This window comes from Falco punctatus (genome assembly GCF_963210335.1).
Source record: "Falco punctatus genome assembly, chromosome: 6".
Lineage (NCBI taxonomy): Eukaryota > Metazoa > Chordata > Aves > Falconiformes > Falconidae > Falco > Falco punctatus.
Window position 1 is genome coordinate 32499491 of NC_137585.1, and position 21367 is coordinate 32520857.

General features: G+C 43.9%; 1 protein-coding gene across 1 annotated transcript in view; it reads left to right on the plus strand.

Moving 5' to 3' along the window:
• Positions 1-21045, plus strand: part of ABTB3 (ankyrin repeat and BTB domain containing 3) — a 197469-nt gene extending 176424 nt beyond the window's left edge. Inside the window, exons 13-18 of the mRNA XM_080393300.1 lie at positions 7779-7884; positions 8680-8782; positions 10496-10577; positions 11578-11646; positions 14713-14826; positions 19629-21045. Coding sequence (XP_080249426.1) covers positions 7779-7884; positions 8680-8782; positions 10496-10577; positions 11578-11646; positions 14713-14826; positions 19629-19838 — 684 coding nt within the window. The 3' untranslated portion in view covers positions 19839-21045. The remainder of the gene's footprint in view (positions 1-7778; positions 7885-8679; positions 8783-10495; positions 10578-11577; positions 11647-14712; positions 14827-19628) is intronic.
• The last annotated feature ends 322 nt before the right edge of the window (positions 21046-21367 follow it).

Below are 21367 nucleotides of genomic sequence, written 5' to 3' on the forward strand. Positions count from 1 at the left end.
GGAGGATGCACCCAGAACTGGGGGATTGGAGTGCCCAGGGCAGGGATTGCAGGTCAGCTCTTCCATTTTTGCAGGAAGATTCTCCTGAGGATAATGTGCTAAATGACTAGGGATGCTTCTTCATCTTCTGGCTATGAAAATCCTGGAGCTCTTTCAAATTGATCTTGGTATTTCCACAGCCTGAAAGAGAGAGACTCAAAACCACAACCTTGGAAGTTAAACACTTCTGGCCTCCAGAGGAGGTTGATTTTACGTTCCACTCCAGAGCTCTGCATGAGCTTGAATTGTCATTAAAATCACCCATGCAGATGAGCCAGCACCGTTGCCAGTAGTATGAAGTTATGAGCCAGTTTCATCCACTGCTTTTTCTGCATACAGCAATTTACATCAGATTGTCCTTGGCCTAGTTTTCAAGAAAAACTACAGTCTTTTAGTTCCGTATAATCTCTTACAGTTTCCTCACTTCCCCCTGTAGTATGGGCAAGGATCCGCTCTTTTGCCATTACCTTGGACCCTTTGTGGGCACAAGTCGCTGAAGTGTGTGTTAATCCACATGTGCATTGAGCGCACATGCTGAAGCGTCTGAAGCTCCGCCTGACACTGGATGTGCTTCACACCAGGAAGACTTGGTTTAGGACTACAAGTATTCCTGCTAGTGTATTGTCCAAGACAAAATCAGCTTGAAAAGTCATGGGGAAGGATCCTTCACCACCATTCCTCAGTTGTGTTCTGCAGCTCTCTCTTCATCCTTCGTATCAGTTTCTGTCCGTGATAAGGTCATTTATTTTAAAATTTAGCCCATTAGCGAGGTGTTGATCACGCTCTGCAGCCAGGCTTGTTGAAAGATACAGGAAATTACTTTGCAAAGATGTTTCCTCAGAATTTACAATTCCTGCAGAGTTTCCCAACCTCTACAAATGCACCTATAGGCAGCTGAAGAAACCTGCAGGAGCACACAGGCTCTTCTGGAAAGCTGAGCTTTTTGAATAACAGCCATCAGTCTGGAGTTCACAGTCATTGAAAACAAATAACAATTCAAAACCATAACCGGTTTTTAAAATTCCAAAAGGATTCAGGCATGTGGGTATCTTGAGAAACCTAGCCTATATAGTTTAAAAGCTAAAGTACTCTTTCAGCAATAACTTAGCCACTTGGAATCCAAAATCTTTTAGAAAGTAAAGTTTGGCGGGTGCGGGGAGGGGGAAGTTAATCTATCTTTTGAGAAACAGCAACATGTAGTGTCCGTCATAGATGCAGTAACTATTGGGAAAAAAAATTAATGTCTCCAACAAAGAGAAAGCATGCTGAAACACCTGCCTGCTACATTCCAGCAAAATGTTCAAAAGCTGAAGCTTGAGATGGGCTTTCTTTTTCTTTATTGATGTGGTCTTTCTGGATTTAATTCCTCTAAAATGTCCAGAGAGGTTCCTCAGAGAATGTCAACAGACTCAGCTTGCGCGTCTGTTCTACAAAGTCCGGGCATGGTGGTCAGCAAACGTCAGCTTTTCCCCGAGGTCTGCATGTGACCTAGAAAGTGGCACTGGAAGATGGAGCTAGAAATTTCCCCTTTTTGTCCTCTGCTTCATGATGGGCTGGAATGAGTGTTTAAGATGGGCTAGAGTGGAGGTGCGTTTCGCTGTATGCAGCCAGACTACCCTGTTGTGCAGGAAGGCCTTAGGGCAGAGCAGAGCGGTGAGCCCCGTATGGTGTGTGGCGCTTGGGCGGGCGCTGGGTCACAGGCAACTCCCAGAGGAAAGCCCTCCCTTGGGAGAGTGCTGTGCATGTTTCTCTTGCCTGGGAACAGACAGATCAGGAAAGACCCCTCTATGCTGGGTGAAATTTTACTTCCTTGTTAAACTGCTTTTCAACAGAAAATTGAGGTTTTACTATAATAACAGGTTTCATTAAAATACTTGTTCTCCACATAATATTTTACCTTTCTTGAAAAAATTAACACCTGAAAATGGAATATTTTGGCTGATGAATGAATTATTTTTAACTGAAGAAGGATGTGGACTTTCCGCAGAGGAGACAGGCACACCAAAACCTGCACTAAAAGTAACCCTGAAGATATTCCAGGATGCTAAGGTGCCCACTTACAGGTTCCACAAAGTGGCTAACGCCCTTCTGTGCGTCAGCTGGTGCCCGGCCTGTGCTTGGTGATTGATCTTTTGGCTGGGGCTTTGAGTGATTTTGTAAGGCAGGTTTCACAGTTTTCAAGTAATGGCAGCAATCTGTAATGTTGCCCGTTGTCATTTGTAGTACTTCTGTGTCTAAACAGTTCAGAGTAACCAGGACGCAAGTTATCCACACATGTACGTCGTGCATTCTCCATGTGAGATGTGAACGCCAGGTACCGAGTGGCATGTTAACAGACTCTTAACCCTGTCTCGTGTTTTCATAGCGTAGATTCGGCTTCATACTAACACAGGTTTGATTTTTTTTTTTTTCTACCCTATGTCTGCCTTCTAAAATGTTTCCCTGCCAGAGGCAGGAGCCGTTTCTTCATTTACAATAAATAAATGCCATGGATGTGACACCTGCCCTTTTCTGGGCTCTCACCCAGGGATTAGACTGTGCCCGGGGATCTGAGCTTTTTACATACAATGCACAGCTGTGGATATAAAGAGCCTGTTGAAAGGGAGACTTGGCAGCTTTCCCAGAAGTTAACTGAAGGGTCCATTTGTGCCTTACCTGTGATTAATTCTTTTCCGTTTGTATTTGCAGTGGAAGGACTTGAGCCCAGCACTAACAAAACCCATTTTGTTACACAGTTCACTGCCTCTAACTGTATCTCCAGCCTCTGGGGCTTCCCTACCTTTGCAACTGTTGACTAACATTAATTATGTGTGTGCTGCTTAATCATCTAGGAGAGACCCTTTAAAGTGGCATTTAATCAGTTTTGAGGCAGCTGGCAAAAGTGAATTATGCAAGAGGACTGTAGCGGAAACACCTAGGCGGGATGGAGAAGGTTCAGGGAGACGGCGAAGAAAGTCTCGTAGTGTTTGATCCCTCAGGGCTGGGCAAAAAGCCCTCTCTGTTGCTTCGCTCTTTATCGGCCCTTGCTGGGAAGAGAGGGAGCATAACAGAGGAATAATTCAAGGGTCTCCTTGTGGAAGGAAGTCCATGGATGTGTCCTCAATGGGCGCCAGGGTATCCTGAGACTCCACCACCGCTGGAAAAGCTGCTGGGGACCATGTGTGAGATGGGTGACTAGAAACAGCACTTCTACCACTCTGCGTTTAGTGGAGACCTGGGTACCTCCGGCATCCTCAGTACCAGGGAAAGAAAAGATACCCTTGCCAGCATGCCTGTCCCCCGAGCAGCGTGGTTTCTCTGTTTGCTGGGGAGATATATGTATTAACAAGCAGACACTGAGCCTGGAAGAGTAAGTGTGTAACTTTTGTAAGTAAGAGGTGAGCTTTCCGTTTTGGGGCTTTGTGGTAGAGGAATTTGAGGGCCTGGCACACTTAAATTAAAACGGTGTTAATGGGGCTGAGCTGGTGAGGGTAACATCAATAGAAGGAAACCCCAAAGTACCGCTTGGGATTTCAGAGGCAAAGAAAAGCAGCCTAACTTGTTATCACTGTGGAGGGCAGCCACACGGAGGTGGTGGGATACCTACAGGCTAGTAAGGAGAACTAAGCAGTGGGGTTTGAGCAGTCCAGAGGGATGTGGTGTGAGAATGGGGGAGCCTATGAAGAAGAGGCAGCTGAAGCAAAGTGTGGTGACAGAAGAGCAAAACCTTAGCCTAACTGCTGAATCTGACCCAAGTTTTCCTCTTGATAGTATGAAGCATAGCCACTAAGATGACACAGGTACAGGAGGAAACTGGCTATGCATTTCCCAGCTGTGTCCAGTACCATGTAGGACCACACCCCAGAATGGCTAAGTTCAACCCAACCTAGGCTAGGTTGAACTGGGTAAGCTGGAATGGAGCAAGCTCTCCCAGGGTGTGTGCTGAAGTTTGGAGGAGCCTTTCCTGAGTCCTGCCACAGACCTTCATCAGGCAGACATTCAGGAAAAAATACCCCTGCACTCCCCACATAGCTTCACCTCTTTTCAGATCAATCAACTAGTCATCTCTGGTCCAGCAACTTGAAAACCTTCAGCTTTGCTTCAAAAGAATTTATGAATTCCCCTCACAGTTCAAGTGCATTCACCAGGGGTGGGGAATTCCTTTAGATCTCTGCTGAAGAATGCTTTTAAGTCAGGAGACGGCTTGTATCTACAAAGCAAAGTTGCTTGCTCACCTACCAACTCTCTGCTGGAAGCACTGTGTTCCTCAGAAGATTCACTGTTGTTCCCCATTCCCTCTTGCCTATCTGTAAACTACCCCATGGTTGAGTAAATATTTTTATTATATCCTATGCCAAGCTTTCTTCCGCCTCCCACAGTAGATGATGTGCATTGGCTCCCTTTGACTGCAGATGAACGCCCATGTCTGAAGGAAAGCTGGCCTCACTCCAGATCTCAGCTTCGCACATCCTGGCACAATGTTTTCGAACATCAAGCTGTAGCAAGAAAACAAACTTTGGTTTTCTCTTCCAGTGTTAATATCGCCACCCACAACTGCTACAGCAAGCTGTTACAGCTGTTCTTTCACAGTCAGCTGATAGGGCAATAGGATAAATGGGGAAGAATTATCTAGCTTGGTGCATAACTGTAATGGATGTGGTAACCAGGGCAGCTTCTGAGCTTCACAGTGTGGGCACTGTGTGAAGAGGAAGGTTCAACAGGCTGGACATGGCCTCCTCCTTGCCAGAGCAATGCTGGTGCCCCAGGTCATGGACTCTTGCAGTTGTTCCCAGTTCCTTCACAGGCAGCCCAGCTCAGCCTGCTCCAAGAGCAGCATCTGGCTTAAAAAACCTATTTTTTTCCCCAGCCATCCACTTGCAGTCAAAGCACCCCTTTTCTGTCTCCTCTTTGCTGCCTCTTTCTGCCTGGTTTATTGGTAAAAGCAGCAGAGGCTCTGTGGGGAGCAGATCCAGGGCCACAGCCCTGTGAGCTTGGCTGTGTGCAGCATGGTATGGAAAGCGAGCTTGCTGTGCTCTAAGAGCTCACCGCTCCCCTCCCGGTGTCTTGGGGAGAAAACTGTTTGTTAGCGATGATGACCCTAATTGAGCATGTGCTTCAGCTTTCTAGTGGAGCACATTTTGTTGGCCTTTCGGTGGCAGCGTTGTATTTAATGTTATCGACAGAAGCCAAAGGTCTGCAGCCTCCTCTCTGCCAAATGAGATCAGTGTCCTGCGCTGGAGGTCTGAAGCTCCACAGTGCATCTGTCTGTCTGGTGGCCCTGCTTTCTCTGATGTGCCGATCATTCGGTCTCTTTTCTCTTTGTCCCATCTCTGTTCTGTGTCTCAGGGTTTTTAAGCATCTCTCATGTGAATATATCACATCTTGAGCCAATTAGAGTTTAGTTTACATCAGTTTTTTCATGAGCTTGTGGGCAGTCAGTGGCAAGGTGGCTTTATAACGAGCTTGTATCTGCACACCGCAGGGTTTGTGCCCTGTTGGTGACCCAGGGAGCTGGCAGCGCCTTGCCAGTGTAGGCAGGCTGCCATGGGCTTGTTCACGTGTGTGACCTGTTCATCACGCTGGTTGGAGTTATGATCAGGGATCCTCTTTTCCCAGCTGTGTGACTGGGTTTGGCCTCTTCCTCCTCTCAGTGCACCTGGATGTCCTGGTATGTGGTGCTGTGCCTTGGACTGGTGAGTGAGACCTCCAGCTCCTAACAATGCACTGGGAGGTCAATACCCAGATTTTCCATCAGCACGTTCCCACAGGCACCCTGGAAGGAGGAGATGCATTGTCTTTATCGATGCTGATGTGTGTTTTTAAAAGCTATTGCCCAGGCACAGCTGTGACCTCAGTGGCATAGACAGGACCTGTGCCCCCCAGCAGATTCAAGAGGGAGCTGCTGGTTGCTATCCTCTTTGTGCAGTTACTCTGCTTTCATTCACTGCAGGTAAAGGTGAGCATTGCTCTTCCAATTGCACCTCTCCTCTCCGGAAACTTCCCTCTGCTTGGAACCACGGAATTATCCCCATCCTCCATTGTATTTACTGACTTCTTAGCATCTGCTGGATCCAACTGGGAGCTGCCCTGCTGGTAATCAGTGTCCCCCCAGACGTGCTCCTCCCTGGCTGACTCAGTCGGCTGCAGCGCTTCGGCACAGCCCTTCCGAGCAGAGAAGCAATTGCTCTTTCTGCCCTGTCTGTCTAGAGCTCTCCCCCCAGCCCTCCCGGCAGTTGAGTCACTTCCTTCTTTAAATCTGGCCTTAAATCTTCCTTTTCTTTTCGCCCTGTGATTCACTGCCTTTGTGAAGCACTTTGCAGAGCTCTGGCTGGAAGATGCTGAACAGGGATGCTCGCGGTGTGAAACGTCCTCCTTGTCTCAGAGCCACAGCAGCGAGCCCCTCTCCGAGGGCTAGTTCCTGCTGCACTCCGCTAAAAGGTGTCTCTTTGTATCAGGATTTCTCTTATCTTAGCATTCCTCTCAGTGCTACATGTGACGTAGTAATAGGAGCCAACTCCTGCCTGCGGGCAAGCGCGTGTAGTTTCCTTTGACATCAGCATGTGCCTGTGAGGGCACAGCTCAACCGTTTCCCACCCTGTTTGATTAGATTCAGTACGGGAGTCATTACAGGATCTCTGCCACTCCTCCCCATCCCTCCTGGGACTTAAGGAGCGTTGCTGTTAGATCTGAGCTGAAATGTGCTCACAGAAAGGAAAGCTTCAATTCCTGCCCTGTAAGCCTGGATGTATTTTTAGTGTAACATCTATAATCTTCAAATTTTCACATTAAGAAATTTCTTGTTCCTTACCTGCACATCTCCTTGGCCTTGGACCCTCTCATGTCTAAGTGCCTCATCTTGTCACGGCTTCCTGTTGTGGAAGGGAATCACCAACCAAGAGGGTAGTTAAAAGATGTGGTACCACTGAAGTTGGCTAGACCTGCTCCAATTACCACCAAAGCATATGATAAAATGTGCCAAAGATTTTTAATCTTGCTTTTGGCTATGACTTGGGTAGTTAAGCACTAAATCCATTTCACTACCCTTGCAGCTTAGGCATATGAAGACGCAAGTTGCTTAGGCGCTTAGGGAGGTGTCTTGTGTGTGCCTCAGCCTCAGAGTCTGGGTAAGGCCATGGACCAGACCTGGTTCTGTGAAGGTCTGGTGGCTTCCTCAGGACAGTGATGCCCAGGCCAGTGCCAGCAGTGTGAGAACACATTCATGAAATATGGGATTGGATGAGGAGAATCAGTGGCAGACTGTGATGCTTCAGTCACTCTGTAAGGGAGGGTCTGTTTGTGAGACTGTTGCACTTAGAAATGCATGCAGGCTGTGCAGCTACATCTGTTTGTAGCTCTGGTTTTCTAAAACATGACTGATGACGATTTTTCAAAAAGCAACAAAAAGTCATTTTCCGGTACAGTAAGTGTGCAAATGAAATTAAATGTCTATTGTAAAGTAGCTTTGTTTCTACAGAGGGGACAGGGGCTGGAGTTTGTTGGGAAAGAAGACCTCTGGTCCAAGAGAAGGACTTTTTGTTTTAACTGATTCCTCCAGGAGACATGGCAGTCGAGTGAATGAGAATTGCGGTTTCTAACAAATACTGATAATCCTAAACTCTGATTTTTAATAAAGCTTCAGCAATCATATTCTTCACCTTCAAAACAGGCAGCTCTTCAGAACAACATAACATCTCCTTTGCATACTGATCTTACCTTGCATACTAAGCTTACATTGCATGTATTTGTTTTCTTCTGCTTAGAATGAAGTGATCAGCCAGCAGCTCTCTGTTATTTTCACTCATTGCTATGGACCCTACCCTATTCCAAAGCTTGTTGAAATTAAGCGGAAGCAGACCTCTCGCCTTGGTAAGTGTGACTTGAAGATACTTGTTGGTTCTCCAGAGAGGGTTGTGGGAAGTCTGCATCTCTGGCTGGGTGCTTGGGGGAGCACGAGGCAGAGAAAAGCTTGGATTTGAAAGGCAGAACTAGAAAAAGGAAGGGTCCCAAACTTAGCCTGACGTGAAACTCCTGTTGGAATCAGGAGGAAAATCAGGTGCATTAGAGTGGAACTGTAAATCTGCAAAGATTTGTCTGTGTTGCTGATATTAGGCTGAGTTCCAGGGCTGGGGCCCGGAGCCAAACATCTGTCCGCATCTCAGACCACCGTAGCTGGCTGTGGGTGATGCTACAGTGGCACAGTTCTTCCAGCCCTGCTGACAGAGTCTGAGTAGTTGTAACATGACTGAGAGAAGACCCCAGTAATTTTCCCTCTTCCACTTGGCATGAGGACTTCCCTGTGCAGGGAGAGGGGCATCATAGGGTATATATGACCCTCCAGCATCTGTTCAGCTGCAGTTTGCTTTGGGTAGCAGAGCCGAGAGGCTGTGCCAGCTCTGTATGGTAGGGACAGCTGGCTGTCATCTCAGAAAAGGTCATCACGGACTTCAAAGCTTTGAATTCCCTTCATCTGAACTCCACGTGGCTGTCTAAGGGGCTTCTGTCTCAGGCTGTCCAAAACAGTTTTATGGGCTTTACTCATTAAAAAGAATACCCTTTTACACTATTGTCTTCTTTTGTCAAAACAGGAAGATATTCTGTGTGTTCATCATGTCTTCCAAACCAAAGTTACTGGGTTTTTTTTCCTTCTTTTTGTGATTCTAGATCCTCATTTTCTTAACAACAAAGAGATGTCAGATGTTACGTTTCTGGTGGAAGGAAGACCATTTTATGCACATAGAGTATTGCTATTTACTGCATCACCAAGGTAAAATATAGAGACATTTCTGATCTTTAACAAAAATAGAACTTGATTTTGTGGTTTTGCTCCCCTCCCTACCCCCACCCCCACACCCCTTTGGCTGCTATTAAGATTCTTTGAGGGCTAGTGGCCCAGTCTTCAAGTTTTCACTAAGCAGAACATCTCAACAACTTGTTTCTGGTTGATCTGCAGGACATTTGACAAATGCTCCCATCGCTAGATTCCCACCCAGTAAATGCTCCATGCTTCTAGCCATGCATCTGATTTCATTCCACTGAGGCATGTTTGCATGGAGCTCATTGCTGTGTCCAGCCCTTAATCATAGAAGAGTCTCAATATTTTGATTCTTAATAATTGTTTGCCCTTGTATGCGGTCTCCAGGAAAAACAAGCTACTATCACACAGTTCATTTGACCTTTTTTTAAATAAAACTAAATAACTACAAAATGTATCATACTGTATCAAAAGGAAGTATTTATAGTCTGTTCCCTGTGCTCAGAAGGCTGGACATGGGTTACCCAACTCAACCCAACCTTAAAGTTGCTCACAAACCTTAATTTTATGCAGCTTTATAATTAAAGGTGTACTTTTAAACAAATTCATCTGGCTGTCCGTAAGAGCTTATTTCAAGATGTGACAAGGGCAGGCCACTGAGTTTGGGTGGTTTGAGCAATGTGGGAACTGATGCTAGTCATGCTGCCAACCCACAGCACAAAGAGATTTGCATAAAGCAACTGCAGTATCTGACCCTGCTTTCAATTAAAAAAATGGGTATTTTGGTTTTGAGCTTATTAGTAGAGGTATGAACATGTTCCAAACTCCAGCTTTAAACCTACTAAATTGTGTTCATAATAGAACTTGACACTAATGAAAGGAAATCAGTTGTTGTCCATATTTTAATTAACAAGATGCAGTCGTGGTATGGAAAAGGTTACCATCCAGCATATGCTGGTCTTGATAGATAAGCCAAGCTTCGCACTGCCGCTGGAAGGTCAGATGAATTACCAAACAGAGGAAGTACAGGGGCAGATGTATCCAACAGCGCATTTCCCATTTTTGCCTTCTAATTGAATGGGAATACCTGGGTTTGAGAAATAGGTTGCTACATATGTTTACGTCTCATATAAGTCTGCAATTATTAATTAAAAATGTAGGGTTTTTACTGAAAATTGTGCCTGAATTTCAGGTTTTGATAATCAAAGAACAGCAACCTATCCAGTTTTCTCTCCTGCCTCATCTTACACAGTTGTATTGAGCTTGCATAGAAGCATTAAAAGTCTTAGTGTAGTTGTTTTAATATTTTGTTCCAAACCATTTTTTTAAAGGAGCATAATGGACATAGGCCAAAATTTATCTCCTTCAAAAAAGAAGATGTGCAGTTTTAAAATGTGTTAAATCTTCCTAAAAAGTCATGGTGCCTTCAAGAAAAAAATATATTTTGGTTTTGTAATATGCATCATTACAGACTCTGAATTTCATATGTACATTTTGTTCCACTGTGATATTAGACGTATTTTTCCAAAATGGCAAATTGAAATCTCCTAAGAGAGAGGCTTATTGCACTTTATGTCAGTGTCTAAATCTTGATGCTTTTTGGTGACAAATCCATTCATTTCAAGTGTACTGTTTTTGTAAGAGCTGGTGCTGTCCTTCCACTTTACTGTACTTCTTCACAGAGGTAATTGGGCTGGTATTTCAATCTTGCTCCTTTTTATTTAGGTTTAAAGCATTGCTGTCTAGCAAGCCCTCATCTGATAGTACTTGTATTGAGATCAACTATGTGAAGTACCCCATCTTTCAGGTAAAGTCAGTTCTCATGTCAGATTTGAATGGAACATGTAATAGGAACATCATGCCCTATCCAAATTAGTATGTATGTATTTGATAAGCACGTAGCTCAGAGTAGTGGTTTCATGAGCACAGGCTTCATCTCCATTCATACACTAAGCTGCAGAGTGCTATTGATTGCCCGACCAGACACAATAGCATGCATTTCACTTATATGAGCTACGCAGACAAAGCAGTGCATGTCAAGGTAAAGCACATGATTCTTTTTTATCTTGTTAGCTCTTTCTGTTTTTAATGGACAGGCTTGGAAAAGACACAGTTCATTCCCTTCCTTAACAGTATTGTTCAATCAATTTTTTGCCATGAAAAACAGACCTTGCTTTCTGTATCTGTAGCATATACATGTATATGCTTCCCTCTATTTGAGTCAGAGCTGAGACAGTTCCATGTATTGACTGTTACCGCTGCAGATAATTCCCAGCTGCCTACAGTAACTTTAGGCTTGCTGGAAGCTCACTGCAGAGGGATCTTAGCTGGCTCCTATCACAGTGCAGAGCCTCCCCCACTCTTTCTCATTATCCATGCATGCCCACACACAGCTGGGTGAAGGTGGGGATGCCATTGCCAGGGAAGGAATAAGGGAATAACCATTATATATGCTATATTTTCCTGAATCAAGATGTACTTAACATACTGAGAAATACACTGAAAATTCAGAGTGAGTTAATCAGCTTCTTGCAAACTGTTTGGAGCTCACCAGAAAGTCTGGACAATGTGGCCGGTGAGCATTAAGATGCTAGACTACCTGTAAGAAGGTAACATTGAACTGTGCAGAGAGAGAGAGAGAGAGAGTAACCAAATACAGCTTGAGATCAAGAGGATTGGGCCAGTTTTACCTACAAATCCTTGGTGGTAGCTGAGAGCCTTGGGTATTGCCTGAAACCTTTACATTACCTTCTGTTCCCTGATGTCTTGGATTGCTTTTTATAAACACTCCCTTTGTTTTATTACAGCTGGTTATGCAGTATCTTTATTATGGAGGTGCAGAGTCACTCCTGATTAAAAATAATGAAATCATGGAGGTAAGAGACATTTATCTTAATTGCAGCGGGAGCAATGCTAAGTGATCTGTGTACCATTCACCCAAGGGCACATGGCCATTGGACAAGACATGAACACTCCTGTAAGAGCCAGCAGTGCCTCACCTGGAGTGCTCAGACTGTCTGCAGTCCTGCGGGAGACACTTAATCTCCTTCTCTGCCAGTTGTGGCTTGTGGTTACTTCTGCCAGTACGAAGCTGATTGTCAGAGAAGAAGGAGTAGAAAAATCATGATCATCAAGCAAAAAAAGTATCTGAAATAAAAATATCTAGTTAGATGCTTTGAGAGGCTCTTCCAAGGAAATGCAAAGCTGCTGTTACCAAAATCTGGAAGCAACTCCAGCAGCGTAGTATACCATCCTTTCTCTCTCTCAGCCTTATAGGCAAGATGCTCTGCTCCAGCTGGGCTGGTCAGCTTCCCTCTGCCACGCTCTCACTTTTGGTTTATTAGCTCAGGCTTACATGTCCACACCTATCTCAGCAGTGTAAAGGCATCCGGTTTGGTTCTTCGCTCGGGAGAATTCTTGGGCCTGTAGGTGGATTTAAGCATGTGAGAAATCCTACTGGAATCACAGTTTAGTTTAATTTCAAGTATGTGACTGTCAAGTTTTCTGAATAAAACCTTAGGCTTCTCCCTGACATATAGAGACTTCTTTGCCCCCTTCTCACTGGATGTAAAACCTCCAGTGCCGTTGTGCCCATTTGTGAAAGCTAAACCAAGTCAACTGGAGCTGGCTGAGCCTTCAGTGTAGCCACACATCCACAGCCTGTACCCTCTTCCAAATACTGTGTGCTGTTGTTGCCAGCTATGATCAGGCTACCACCAACAACTATATAGAACTAAGAGATACTGAGCAAATTCTTGACAATGGTTCAGGGAGTTTTCCTGTTGACAGTCACCAAATTATGGCAGCCAAAAAGAATGCAGGACAGTAAATAGTAAAATCAGAGCAACTTAAATAGCTGATAACCATCAGCGTACAGATTATAGTCTGCCACCATGATGTTTTATTGTTGCCTACATTAGTTGGTCTGTCCCTATGACACTCATGTCTGGGGCATCCATGTGAGCCTTGGCATTTACAAAAGTACTGCTAAGCAGAAACTGGGAGCGACTCTTCTTTGGGATGCAAGTGGCCAGGGTGTATCAATTCTGATGGGTACAGGGACATATGTACCAACCCTGCTGGTAGCCAGAGGATGGAACTGGTGAAGACTGAAATTATCCCTCTCCAGCGCAGGTGGTGGATTTCTAACTAAGCATACCCACATGGACTTTCTGAGCTTTACAGCAAAAGGTCACTGATTCTCTATTTCACTCGTAGTTTTGAAAGAAGCTCCTGAATTTCTAACCTTTTCTGAAATAAGGAGTCTTAGACTAGGCAGTGCAATGCTTTATAGAAATGCATGTGTTGTCACCTAGACTGTTAAAAAGCCTGTGCTGCAGTTCAGCTGACTGCTTGCTCTACTTTTGTGACATCTCAAAACTTCTGTGACTCAAGACTGTATGACTGATTGATTGATCTGTTGATAACAGATCTGGCCACGGTTCCTCACAGTTTAAAATAATTACAAATCAGCACGTGACTGCTTGAGCCACAGAGGCAGCTGGAATAGGATTTGGCTTTATCTTTCAAAACTCCATTTAGCAACTTGCCTTATTACAAATATGATAACAAGAAGCACCAGAAATACTCCACAGAAATCTTTACTGCAATTCATAATTGGGGCCAGCTGGCTGCTATCACATCAGCACTGCAGATTTCTAGCACTTGGATTTATTTATGGGCTTAAAACAGAGCTTGAGCGGACTGCATAGGAGAAGTCAGAATAATGTCATGGAAGTTTCAGGGGTTTGTTCCTCAGCGCTTTTACCTAGCAGCGTGAGAGCTCTTTTGGGGTTCACAGGATAGCTTTTTGTCATGCAGTCCTAGATAGTAAGGGACATGTAAATGCCTAAACACCTGAACAGCTTGGCCTAAGAGACCTGGCTGGGTTAGAGCAAGGTGTCAAGCAATGAAGAACCCCAACCTGCTTCCTAAGCCAGAGGGGGAGAGCCAGAGGCAATGACCTACCACAGAAAGACAGAAAATTAAATTCTTTTTCTCTACTGCAAAAGGACAGAAAGGGAGCAATAGGGGAGATCTTAGCACCACTGAAATCAGTTGGAGAACTCAGAATTTAAGTATTTTTCCCTCCACAGGCTTCAGGTCACAGTGTACAGTGGCATGCAGAGATCCCAAGGCAGCGCCAGTCCGGGCAGTATATCCATAGGGTGGGTGCAGGGCCAAAGCGAGAAGTTGGCTTGAGTCCTGATGGCAGGAGAGCCATGCAGCGATACAGACACGACACTAACATGAGTGTTAACTTGGCAGTGCTTTTGCATTGTATCCTGCCGTGCACCCGCTCCTTGAAGTAACACGAAGCCAGTGTTTCAGTGACCTTGGCCTATACGTGACCTTACTGCTGCTCACCAGCTAGAGCAAGGAGCATATAGAGATCTGATTCCATTTCCTCGAGCCTGCTGAGCTATTAGGTTTGAGGTTTAGTGCCTCTCTAGATTTTTAAGACTGCCCAGGATGGTCATCATCTGGTTCTTGGTCCTGGCCCTTCTGCTGACATCCCTATGTCCAGCCCAGGTGCTCGATTCAGCCAGAGCTTGGGGAACAGCTGAACCAGAACCCTTTTTTTCTGGAATGTAATTGCAGATCTCTCCTTGCAGAGTCATATTTGCAAAGTGACCAAAGACTTTCCAGGCTGCCATTTCCTTTTTCTCTCTCTCACACCCCCCCCATTCCAAAGCCAGCATGTGGATCTGAGCAGCCCATAGCGGTCTGTCTGTACAGCTTCCCACAGTGTCATCCAGAGGGGACTACAAAGAGTTGAAGCAATCAAGTGATCTTCTCATTGTGACTGTCAGTACTTTCACACTAACTGAAGCAGGGGCAGAGAAAAAAAAAATGAAACAGTAAAGAAGCAAACTCTGATTCTGTATCACTCAGCAGTTTTGACTTTTTTCCTTGCTCTTTTTTTTTTATTTTTTTTTTAGCTTCTCTCTGCTGCTAAATTTTTCCAGCTTGAAGCTTTACAACGACACTGTGAGATCATTTGTGCAAAAAGCATTAATACAGAAAACTGCGTGGATATTTATAATCATGCCAAGGTAAAAATAACCACATATGCTTGCATGTTATGTGTCTGTCATCGTACTCGTAAGTCAAGTTTTACAATAAGTAGTGATACATATATCATATGCTTAGTACATTTGTTACATATTTAAGATTTGTCATTCGTTTATTGGGACTGAATGGCTGATGGCTACCTAGCATAGTGACAGTCCTAAATCACGTAGAATAAGAGCATCAGTGGCAACTTCTCACCCCCTAAGTTGTTCAAACTCAATGAGTGTACCACTGTGTGGCAGACCTATCCCTTATCATGGCAACCCAAACTGCTGAGTTATTCAACAGGAATCACCTCAGTGAATAAGACACCTCTCTTTCACCGTCCAAGCTGCATTTTCCCATTGCAGTTTCCCGTTTTCTTCCCACCTGAAGCCCACTGGGGTGATACACTCAATGCTGATGACAGTTTGTCAATATATATGGCAAAGTGCAACATCTCAGAGCTGTGCAAGGACGGTAATGAGAACTTTATGTCTTGGGAGAGGAGAGATTTGCAGCTTCTTATTGGAATCAAATTATTTACTTAGCTTGTGAGGGGGCCTAAGCCATTAGGCATAAAAGCATGGAATTTTTTGACCTAGAAAACCTATTTTTGCTCATTGATGGAGGTGGTTGCCACATTGATTAGTTTCAGTTTTTCTCCTCCTCTTGTGTGCTTAGTAGTTAGACTTTCATTTGGAAGACTGAAATGGTATACAAATAGTTGCAATGAAATATTTTAAAGCATTCCTTAGATGTTTTTTTCTATAACTTACATGGTTATACAAAAGATAAAATGGTGCAGTGTGACATGGAGGTTTGATTGAACAGGGTAATACCGCAGATTGCTCCAAACCCCTGCAGATCTGACCTCCGTTCCCATCATCAGGTATTTCCTACAGAGAGTAGTAATGTTAGGTCTTGATGTACAGATAACGTGCAATCAGTGTTTGAAATAGCATAAAGGTCCACCTATAAAATGAATAAGAAATAGGGTATATCTGCAGGTCCGTTTATTGTAATAGCAAAAAAAAATCAGCTGTGCAGGAATGTTTTGAAAAACACTTGATTTATCTTGTAGCTCGTGTGGGAACTTCTCAATTTGTATTACTGTTACTAAAAGTAAAATGAATAATTTTGTTTTAAAATCACATGTTTTCTTTGAATTGTGAAATGCGGCTTCGTCCTGATTGAAGAAATTTCTTACATGGAGTTTTAGACCTGTCTGAGGGACTTGTACACTGCTGATGCTGGAACTGAACAAACACAGTGGCTAAATCCAGCTCCTTGTTTACCTGTAAGGGCCCCAAGCCTGCAAGTTTTTTGTGCCTACATCTCCCAACAGAGGCCATGGAAATGGTGTATTTGAGAGGCTTTTAAAGCCAGGGTCCTGTTTGCACTGACATGGGTAGTGCATTACAGATAACCACGCTAGCTATGAATGAAATCTTGACTTCTGGAATTACTTAAGCCACATCACCCTAGAGCTCTGCATGGGCTAATTTACCCTGCTTCCAGTAAATTACCAGGGCTAAGCTTCATACTGCTATAGCTAGAAGGTTTCCAGGACCTGAACTCACACATTTAAAGCTAGATCAGATACATCTCTATTAAGCTGTCTTCAGAGAAGACACTCCCATCTTTTTGCTCCTGGTCTGTGTGATGTGCAGGTGATTAATCTGAGCACAGACTGTTCTGCCCAGAGTGCTTCCGTCACTCAGTAGCTTCATTTGTCTGTTCTGTGAATACGCGATAATGGTATGTGGCAGAAGAGGCCAGATGGTCCTGATGAGCCAAAGGAGCTTACATGCAAGCTCAAGCACAGCTTGCCAGCCAACCATCTGCCTTTCCATGTTGCTCTTTGAAGTGTAGAAGGAGCTCATGTTAGACCACAGTAAGGATGGGAATAAGGTGAGCAGGCACTGAAGCCAGGAACCACCACATCAGCCAGGAGCAGGTCTTCAGTAACTTGCTCCTGTTGTGGGTACCATTTCTAGTCCTTGCTACTTTGTAAGCTCAGCTGCACCTGCAGGAACTCGGGGGATGATGAGACCTGCCTTTCCATTGGGGGATGTACAAGCAGGTTGGCCCAGAGATACACCGAGCACGGCCTTTGTCATCATGATTGAAAGATACGATTTGGTGGAAGCATAGCATGAAGTGAACACAGATTTGGAAAGCTATCTGGGGGGCGGGGGGCTAGGTTGTAGAACAGTATTTAGCACGGTGGTGAGCTGTGTAAAAGGAGCTGTAGGAACAAGAGGTTGAGATCCTGGGTTAAAGAGGTGAAGTACTGGTAGGAAGATGAGACAATGTGGATTTGGTCACATTTACAAAAGTTGAATTGAGAGTATTAAAATCATCTGTGGTGTCCCTGTGGGCCTGCCATTCTTCAAATTGCAACATAGAGTCATAGAATCATAGAATACCAGGTAAGAAGGGACCTCAAGGATCATCTGGTTCAACCTTTCTTGCAAAAGCATGGTCTAGACAAGATGGCCCAGCACCCTGTCCAGCTGAATCTTAAAAGTGTCCAGATCTGTGGAATCCACCACTTCCCTGGGGAGATTATTCCAATGGCTGATTGTTCTCACTATGAAAAATTTTTCTCTTGTGTCCAATCAGAATCTCCCCAGGAGTAACTTGTACCCATTGACCTTTGTCTTTCCCGTATGATTCCTTGTATAAAGGGACTCTCCATCTTCTTTGTAGCCACCCTTTAAATACTGGAACATGGTGCTAAGGTCTCCCTAAGCCTTCTTTTCTCAAGACTCTAACACACCCAGTTCTGTCAGCCTTTCCTCATATGGCAGGCTTCCCAGTCCTTTGATCATCTTTATGGCCCTTCCCTAGACCTTCTCCAGCCTGTCCACATCTTTTTGCATAGCGAGGACCAAAGTGTGTGGCCCCACAAGCACAGAATAGGGTGGGATAATGACTTTATCTCTGCTCGTGATGTCCTTATTGATGCAACCCAGCATCCTGTTGGCTTTCTTTGCCACAGCAGCACGCTATTCACTCATATTGAGCTTCTTGTCCACCAGAACCCCCAGGTCTGTTTCCACAGAGCTACTCCCTAGCTGGGTAGATCCCAGTCTGTGCTGCACTCCTGGATTATGTTTTGCTAGGTACAAGACCTTACACTTGTCCTTGTTGAACTTCATAAGGTTCTTGTTAGCCCACTCTTCCAGCCTATTGAGGTCCTCCTGCAGGGTGGTTCTCCTTTCTGAAGTGTCTGCTTCCCCACTCAGTTTGGTATCATTGTCAAAATTCATCAAAGTATGCTTGATTGCATCATCCAGATCATTTACAAAGATACTAAACAGCATTGGGCCCAACATCAAAGGTAGTCATTTGATTAGTATCACTTTAAGGATTTCATTTGTCACAGCCTTTGTCACTGTTCTTTACTTCCAGAAAGAAATTAAGTAATTGGGCAAATTGGATTTATAATGGTGATTGATTAGTTACCACTAGATTCCAGTTGTGTTTTACATGAATGCCCCCAAACTCCCAACAAAATCATTTGGACTTTCAAATACATGCCTAAAACACTCAGCACTTGCATAGATTGCAATCTGGGCCTCAGAACAAATCAGAAAAAGTACATTATTTCCTCAGTCCCACAAATATATTGAAGTAATGAATGGGGATGAATGGTGTTTCAGAGAAGAATACAGATTCACTCACATGCTGTCACATCCACTTGCAAAACAATGCGTTCATAATCTGATGAAAACTTGCATGGTTTGAAATCAAGTTAAATTCATTCATTGTCCTTGGGAAGACAGGTCCTACCTAGTCCTAGTCTGTTTTTTTTTTTCTTTTTTCTTTTCTTTTTTTTTTGTTTGTTTGTTTATTTATTAACCATTTCCATTCTTAGTTCTGAATGTGATAAGGTGGTAGTAGGTGACACTGCTGTGTAGTTGTTCCAGACTGCACCCAAAGCTCTGAAATGCCCCAGCACTTCTGGCCCTTCAGGCTGCACCTTGCAGCCAAAGGTTCCTGCTTTACTCAGAGCTCGGACCTAGCAGTCTTTCTTGGGCAGGAGGACAGGCTGAGCACTGCTGTCTACACTTGTGTGGCTCGCAGTTACACCTATAGTGGAATATCACAGCTATACTCTTTTTATGACCACAGGATCTAGCCAGTGGGTGATGACCAGTATGGGTCACCCATCAGATAACCAGTACAGGTCACTTAAGGTTTGCTCATACATTTTCACTCATGTGTTTAAGGTTTGCTCACACATTACAGTATCCCTGCCCTATTATCCTGACACAGTGCCCAATGCAAGGGAGGTACTGACAGCCCAAGCCATGTGCTCTACAAACCTCCATTTCTCCTACAGAGATTCCTCAAAGCATGAAACTCTGCATGACAGGTTTCTGTCCCATGGCACTCGTATGTCCCATCCTTGCTAAGGATGGCATTCATGGAATGGTCCGTAGTATGTTTTCCCAAACCTGTAGGTTTAGGGTGTAACCTCTTGCATGAAATCATGGGTCTGGTGAACTCTGTGGTAAAACTCCCACCAATTTCCAAGGGAGGAAAGCTCAGCCCCTGGAAGTTTGTTTCCTTAACAACCAGAGCCTTATAGCATAGAATTTTTACCAGAATCATCAGCATAAAATACTGTTTGATTAAGTCCTTCCTCTCCATGTGTGTACACCTGTAAGCATTACTGTGCCTGTCTGAAAGGCTTAGCTTGTGTATTTGTTTGTGTGCAGCTCTTATGCACTGTGTTTGCTGAGTGGGTTTTATCAGAATGGTTATTTTTCTCTGATTTCACTTCTCGTAGTTTCTTGGAGTCACAGAACTATCTTCCTATTGTGAAGGCTACTTTCTGAAAAATATGATGGTCCTCATTGAAAACGAAGCTTTCAAACAGCTGTTGTACGACAAGAATGGAGAAACGTCTGGTCAAAATGTACTACAGGACTTACAGAGGACGTTGGCCACAAGGATTCAATCAATTCATTTGTCTTCTTCAAAGGGCTCCATTGTGTAATGCTGAGGAAGATGGTAACCCTCTAATAAAGACCCTGCAAGTTAAGTCTGCTGTTGCAGTTGCTTAAACCCATTGCAGTTGCTTAAATGACTACAAAAAAGAAAAAAATTAGAAAATTCTACTTTGCATCCCAATAGTTCTGTGTTGGCCAGAGGTGCTGCACTGGGGCTGCAGCCACGTTTGGATGAGGGAATACAGAAAACAAAGCTTCTTCGTGTTTTTGAGCAAACAGGGTACAAGAGTATCCAGTGAATCACTGTCGTACTCAAATTCTGAACACACACACGTGGTTATGGAGCTTGATGCCAACAAAAGCCAGAACTCACTTCAGTGAACAGCAGAAGCTCCAGCCTGAGCGGTGGTGCCAGGGAACACCCAAACTGACCAATTAATCGTTTAAGGCGGATTTGTTCCAGTGTTACATATTTAAGAACTATAACTATCCCAGAGTCCATTACCTTGTGCATTTAAGAAATGTAAGAACTGTTATTGCTGTCAAGCAAAGATCAACTGTATTAGAGAGTGGGTAAGACTGTTACAGCTGAGGAAATATACTGGCAGATTTTTAGGGGTGGGAACTTTTTAAATTGTTCATAAAAAATAATGGGGTGGCCTTGTAGTTTAAAAACTATTTCTTAAGCTTAAAACTTCATTTTCGACAGAGCTGTGTTTGAGAATCTATGTAACATGTTTTGTTTTTTTAAATGGTAAAATGTACATTGTGTAAACATACATGTGATCAAGTTTTGCTTGTATTCTTTCCTAGGGTGGTATAATCTTGCCTAACAGGCTGTGGTTACACCAAAGAGGTACATTACCCAGACTATCTCTAATACAGTAGTTTTGGGGGCAGGAGAACTGCATGCTACTCGTGATTTGGGGCTGAAAACAATGACAAACTCAACATGCGTTTGCATGGTAACTGTACCTGTGAAATGTTACATCTGTGCTTCGTTTCGCCAAGACAAATGCAATGTTACTTCTTGTCAAACTTCAGTTGTGAAATCAGCATATTATTTTATTTGGTGCGATTGGTTGTGATACGATACCCCTGGAGACCCTTGTTGAGATGCTGATTTCTGTTTGTTACAGTGAAGGGATAATGAAGGTCTTTACTTCGGTCATGTGTCGATACTTTGCTACTGGCCAGAGATTGTGTCTGAGTTAGACTTTTTAAAATTATAATTAAATATGTACTATAGAATGATTTCCCACTGTATCCTGAGAATGTATAGGTTATCTACAATGCAAGGTTTGGGTGGGGTGGGATGGGGGGGGTGATTTAATGTCAAAGCTTATTTTCTTTTGCAGCATATTGTTAGCAAGACAAATCTGCTACATGCCACAACATTCCTGATGCTCTGTCTCTGAAAACCACAGCAAGTAGGCAAAGATGTTGCCTTCTCCATGGCAAAGTGACATTAATATATTCATTTCGTAGCATGCCGTTCGGAAACTGTGCCCAGTTCATAGATTTTAGAAGTTTTATTTTGACAGTGCATGTTAACCTCTTGTTCTTCTGTTGAAGT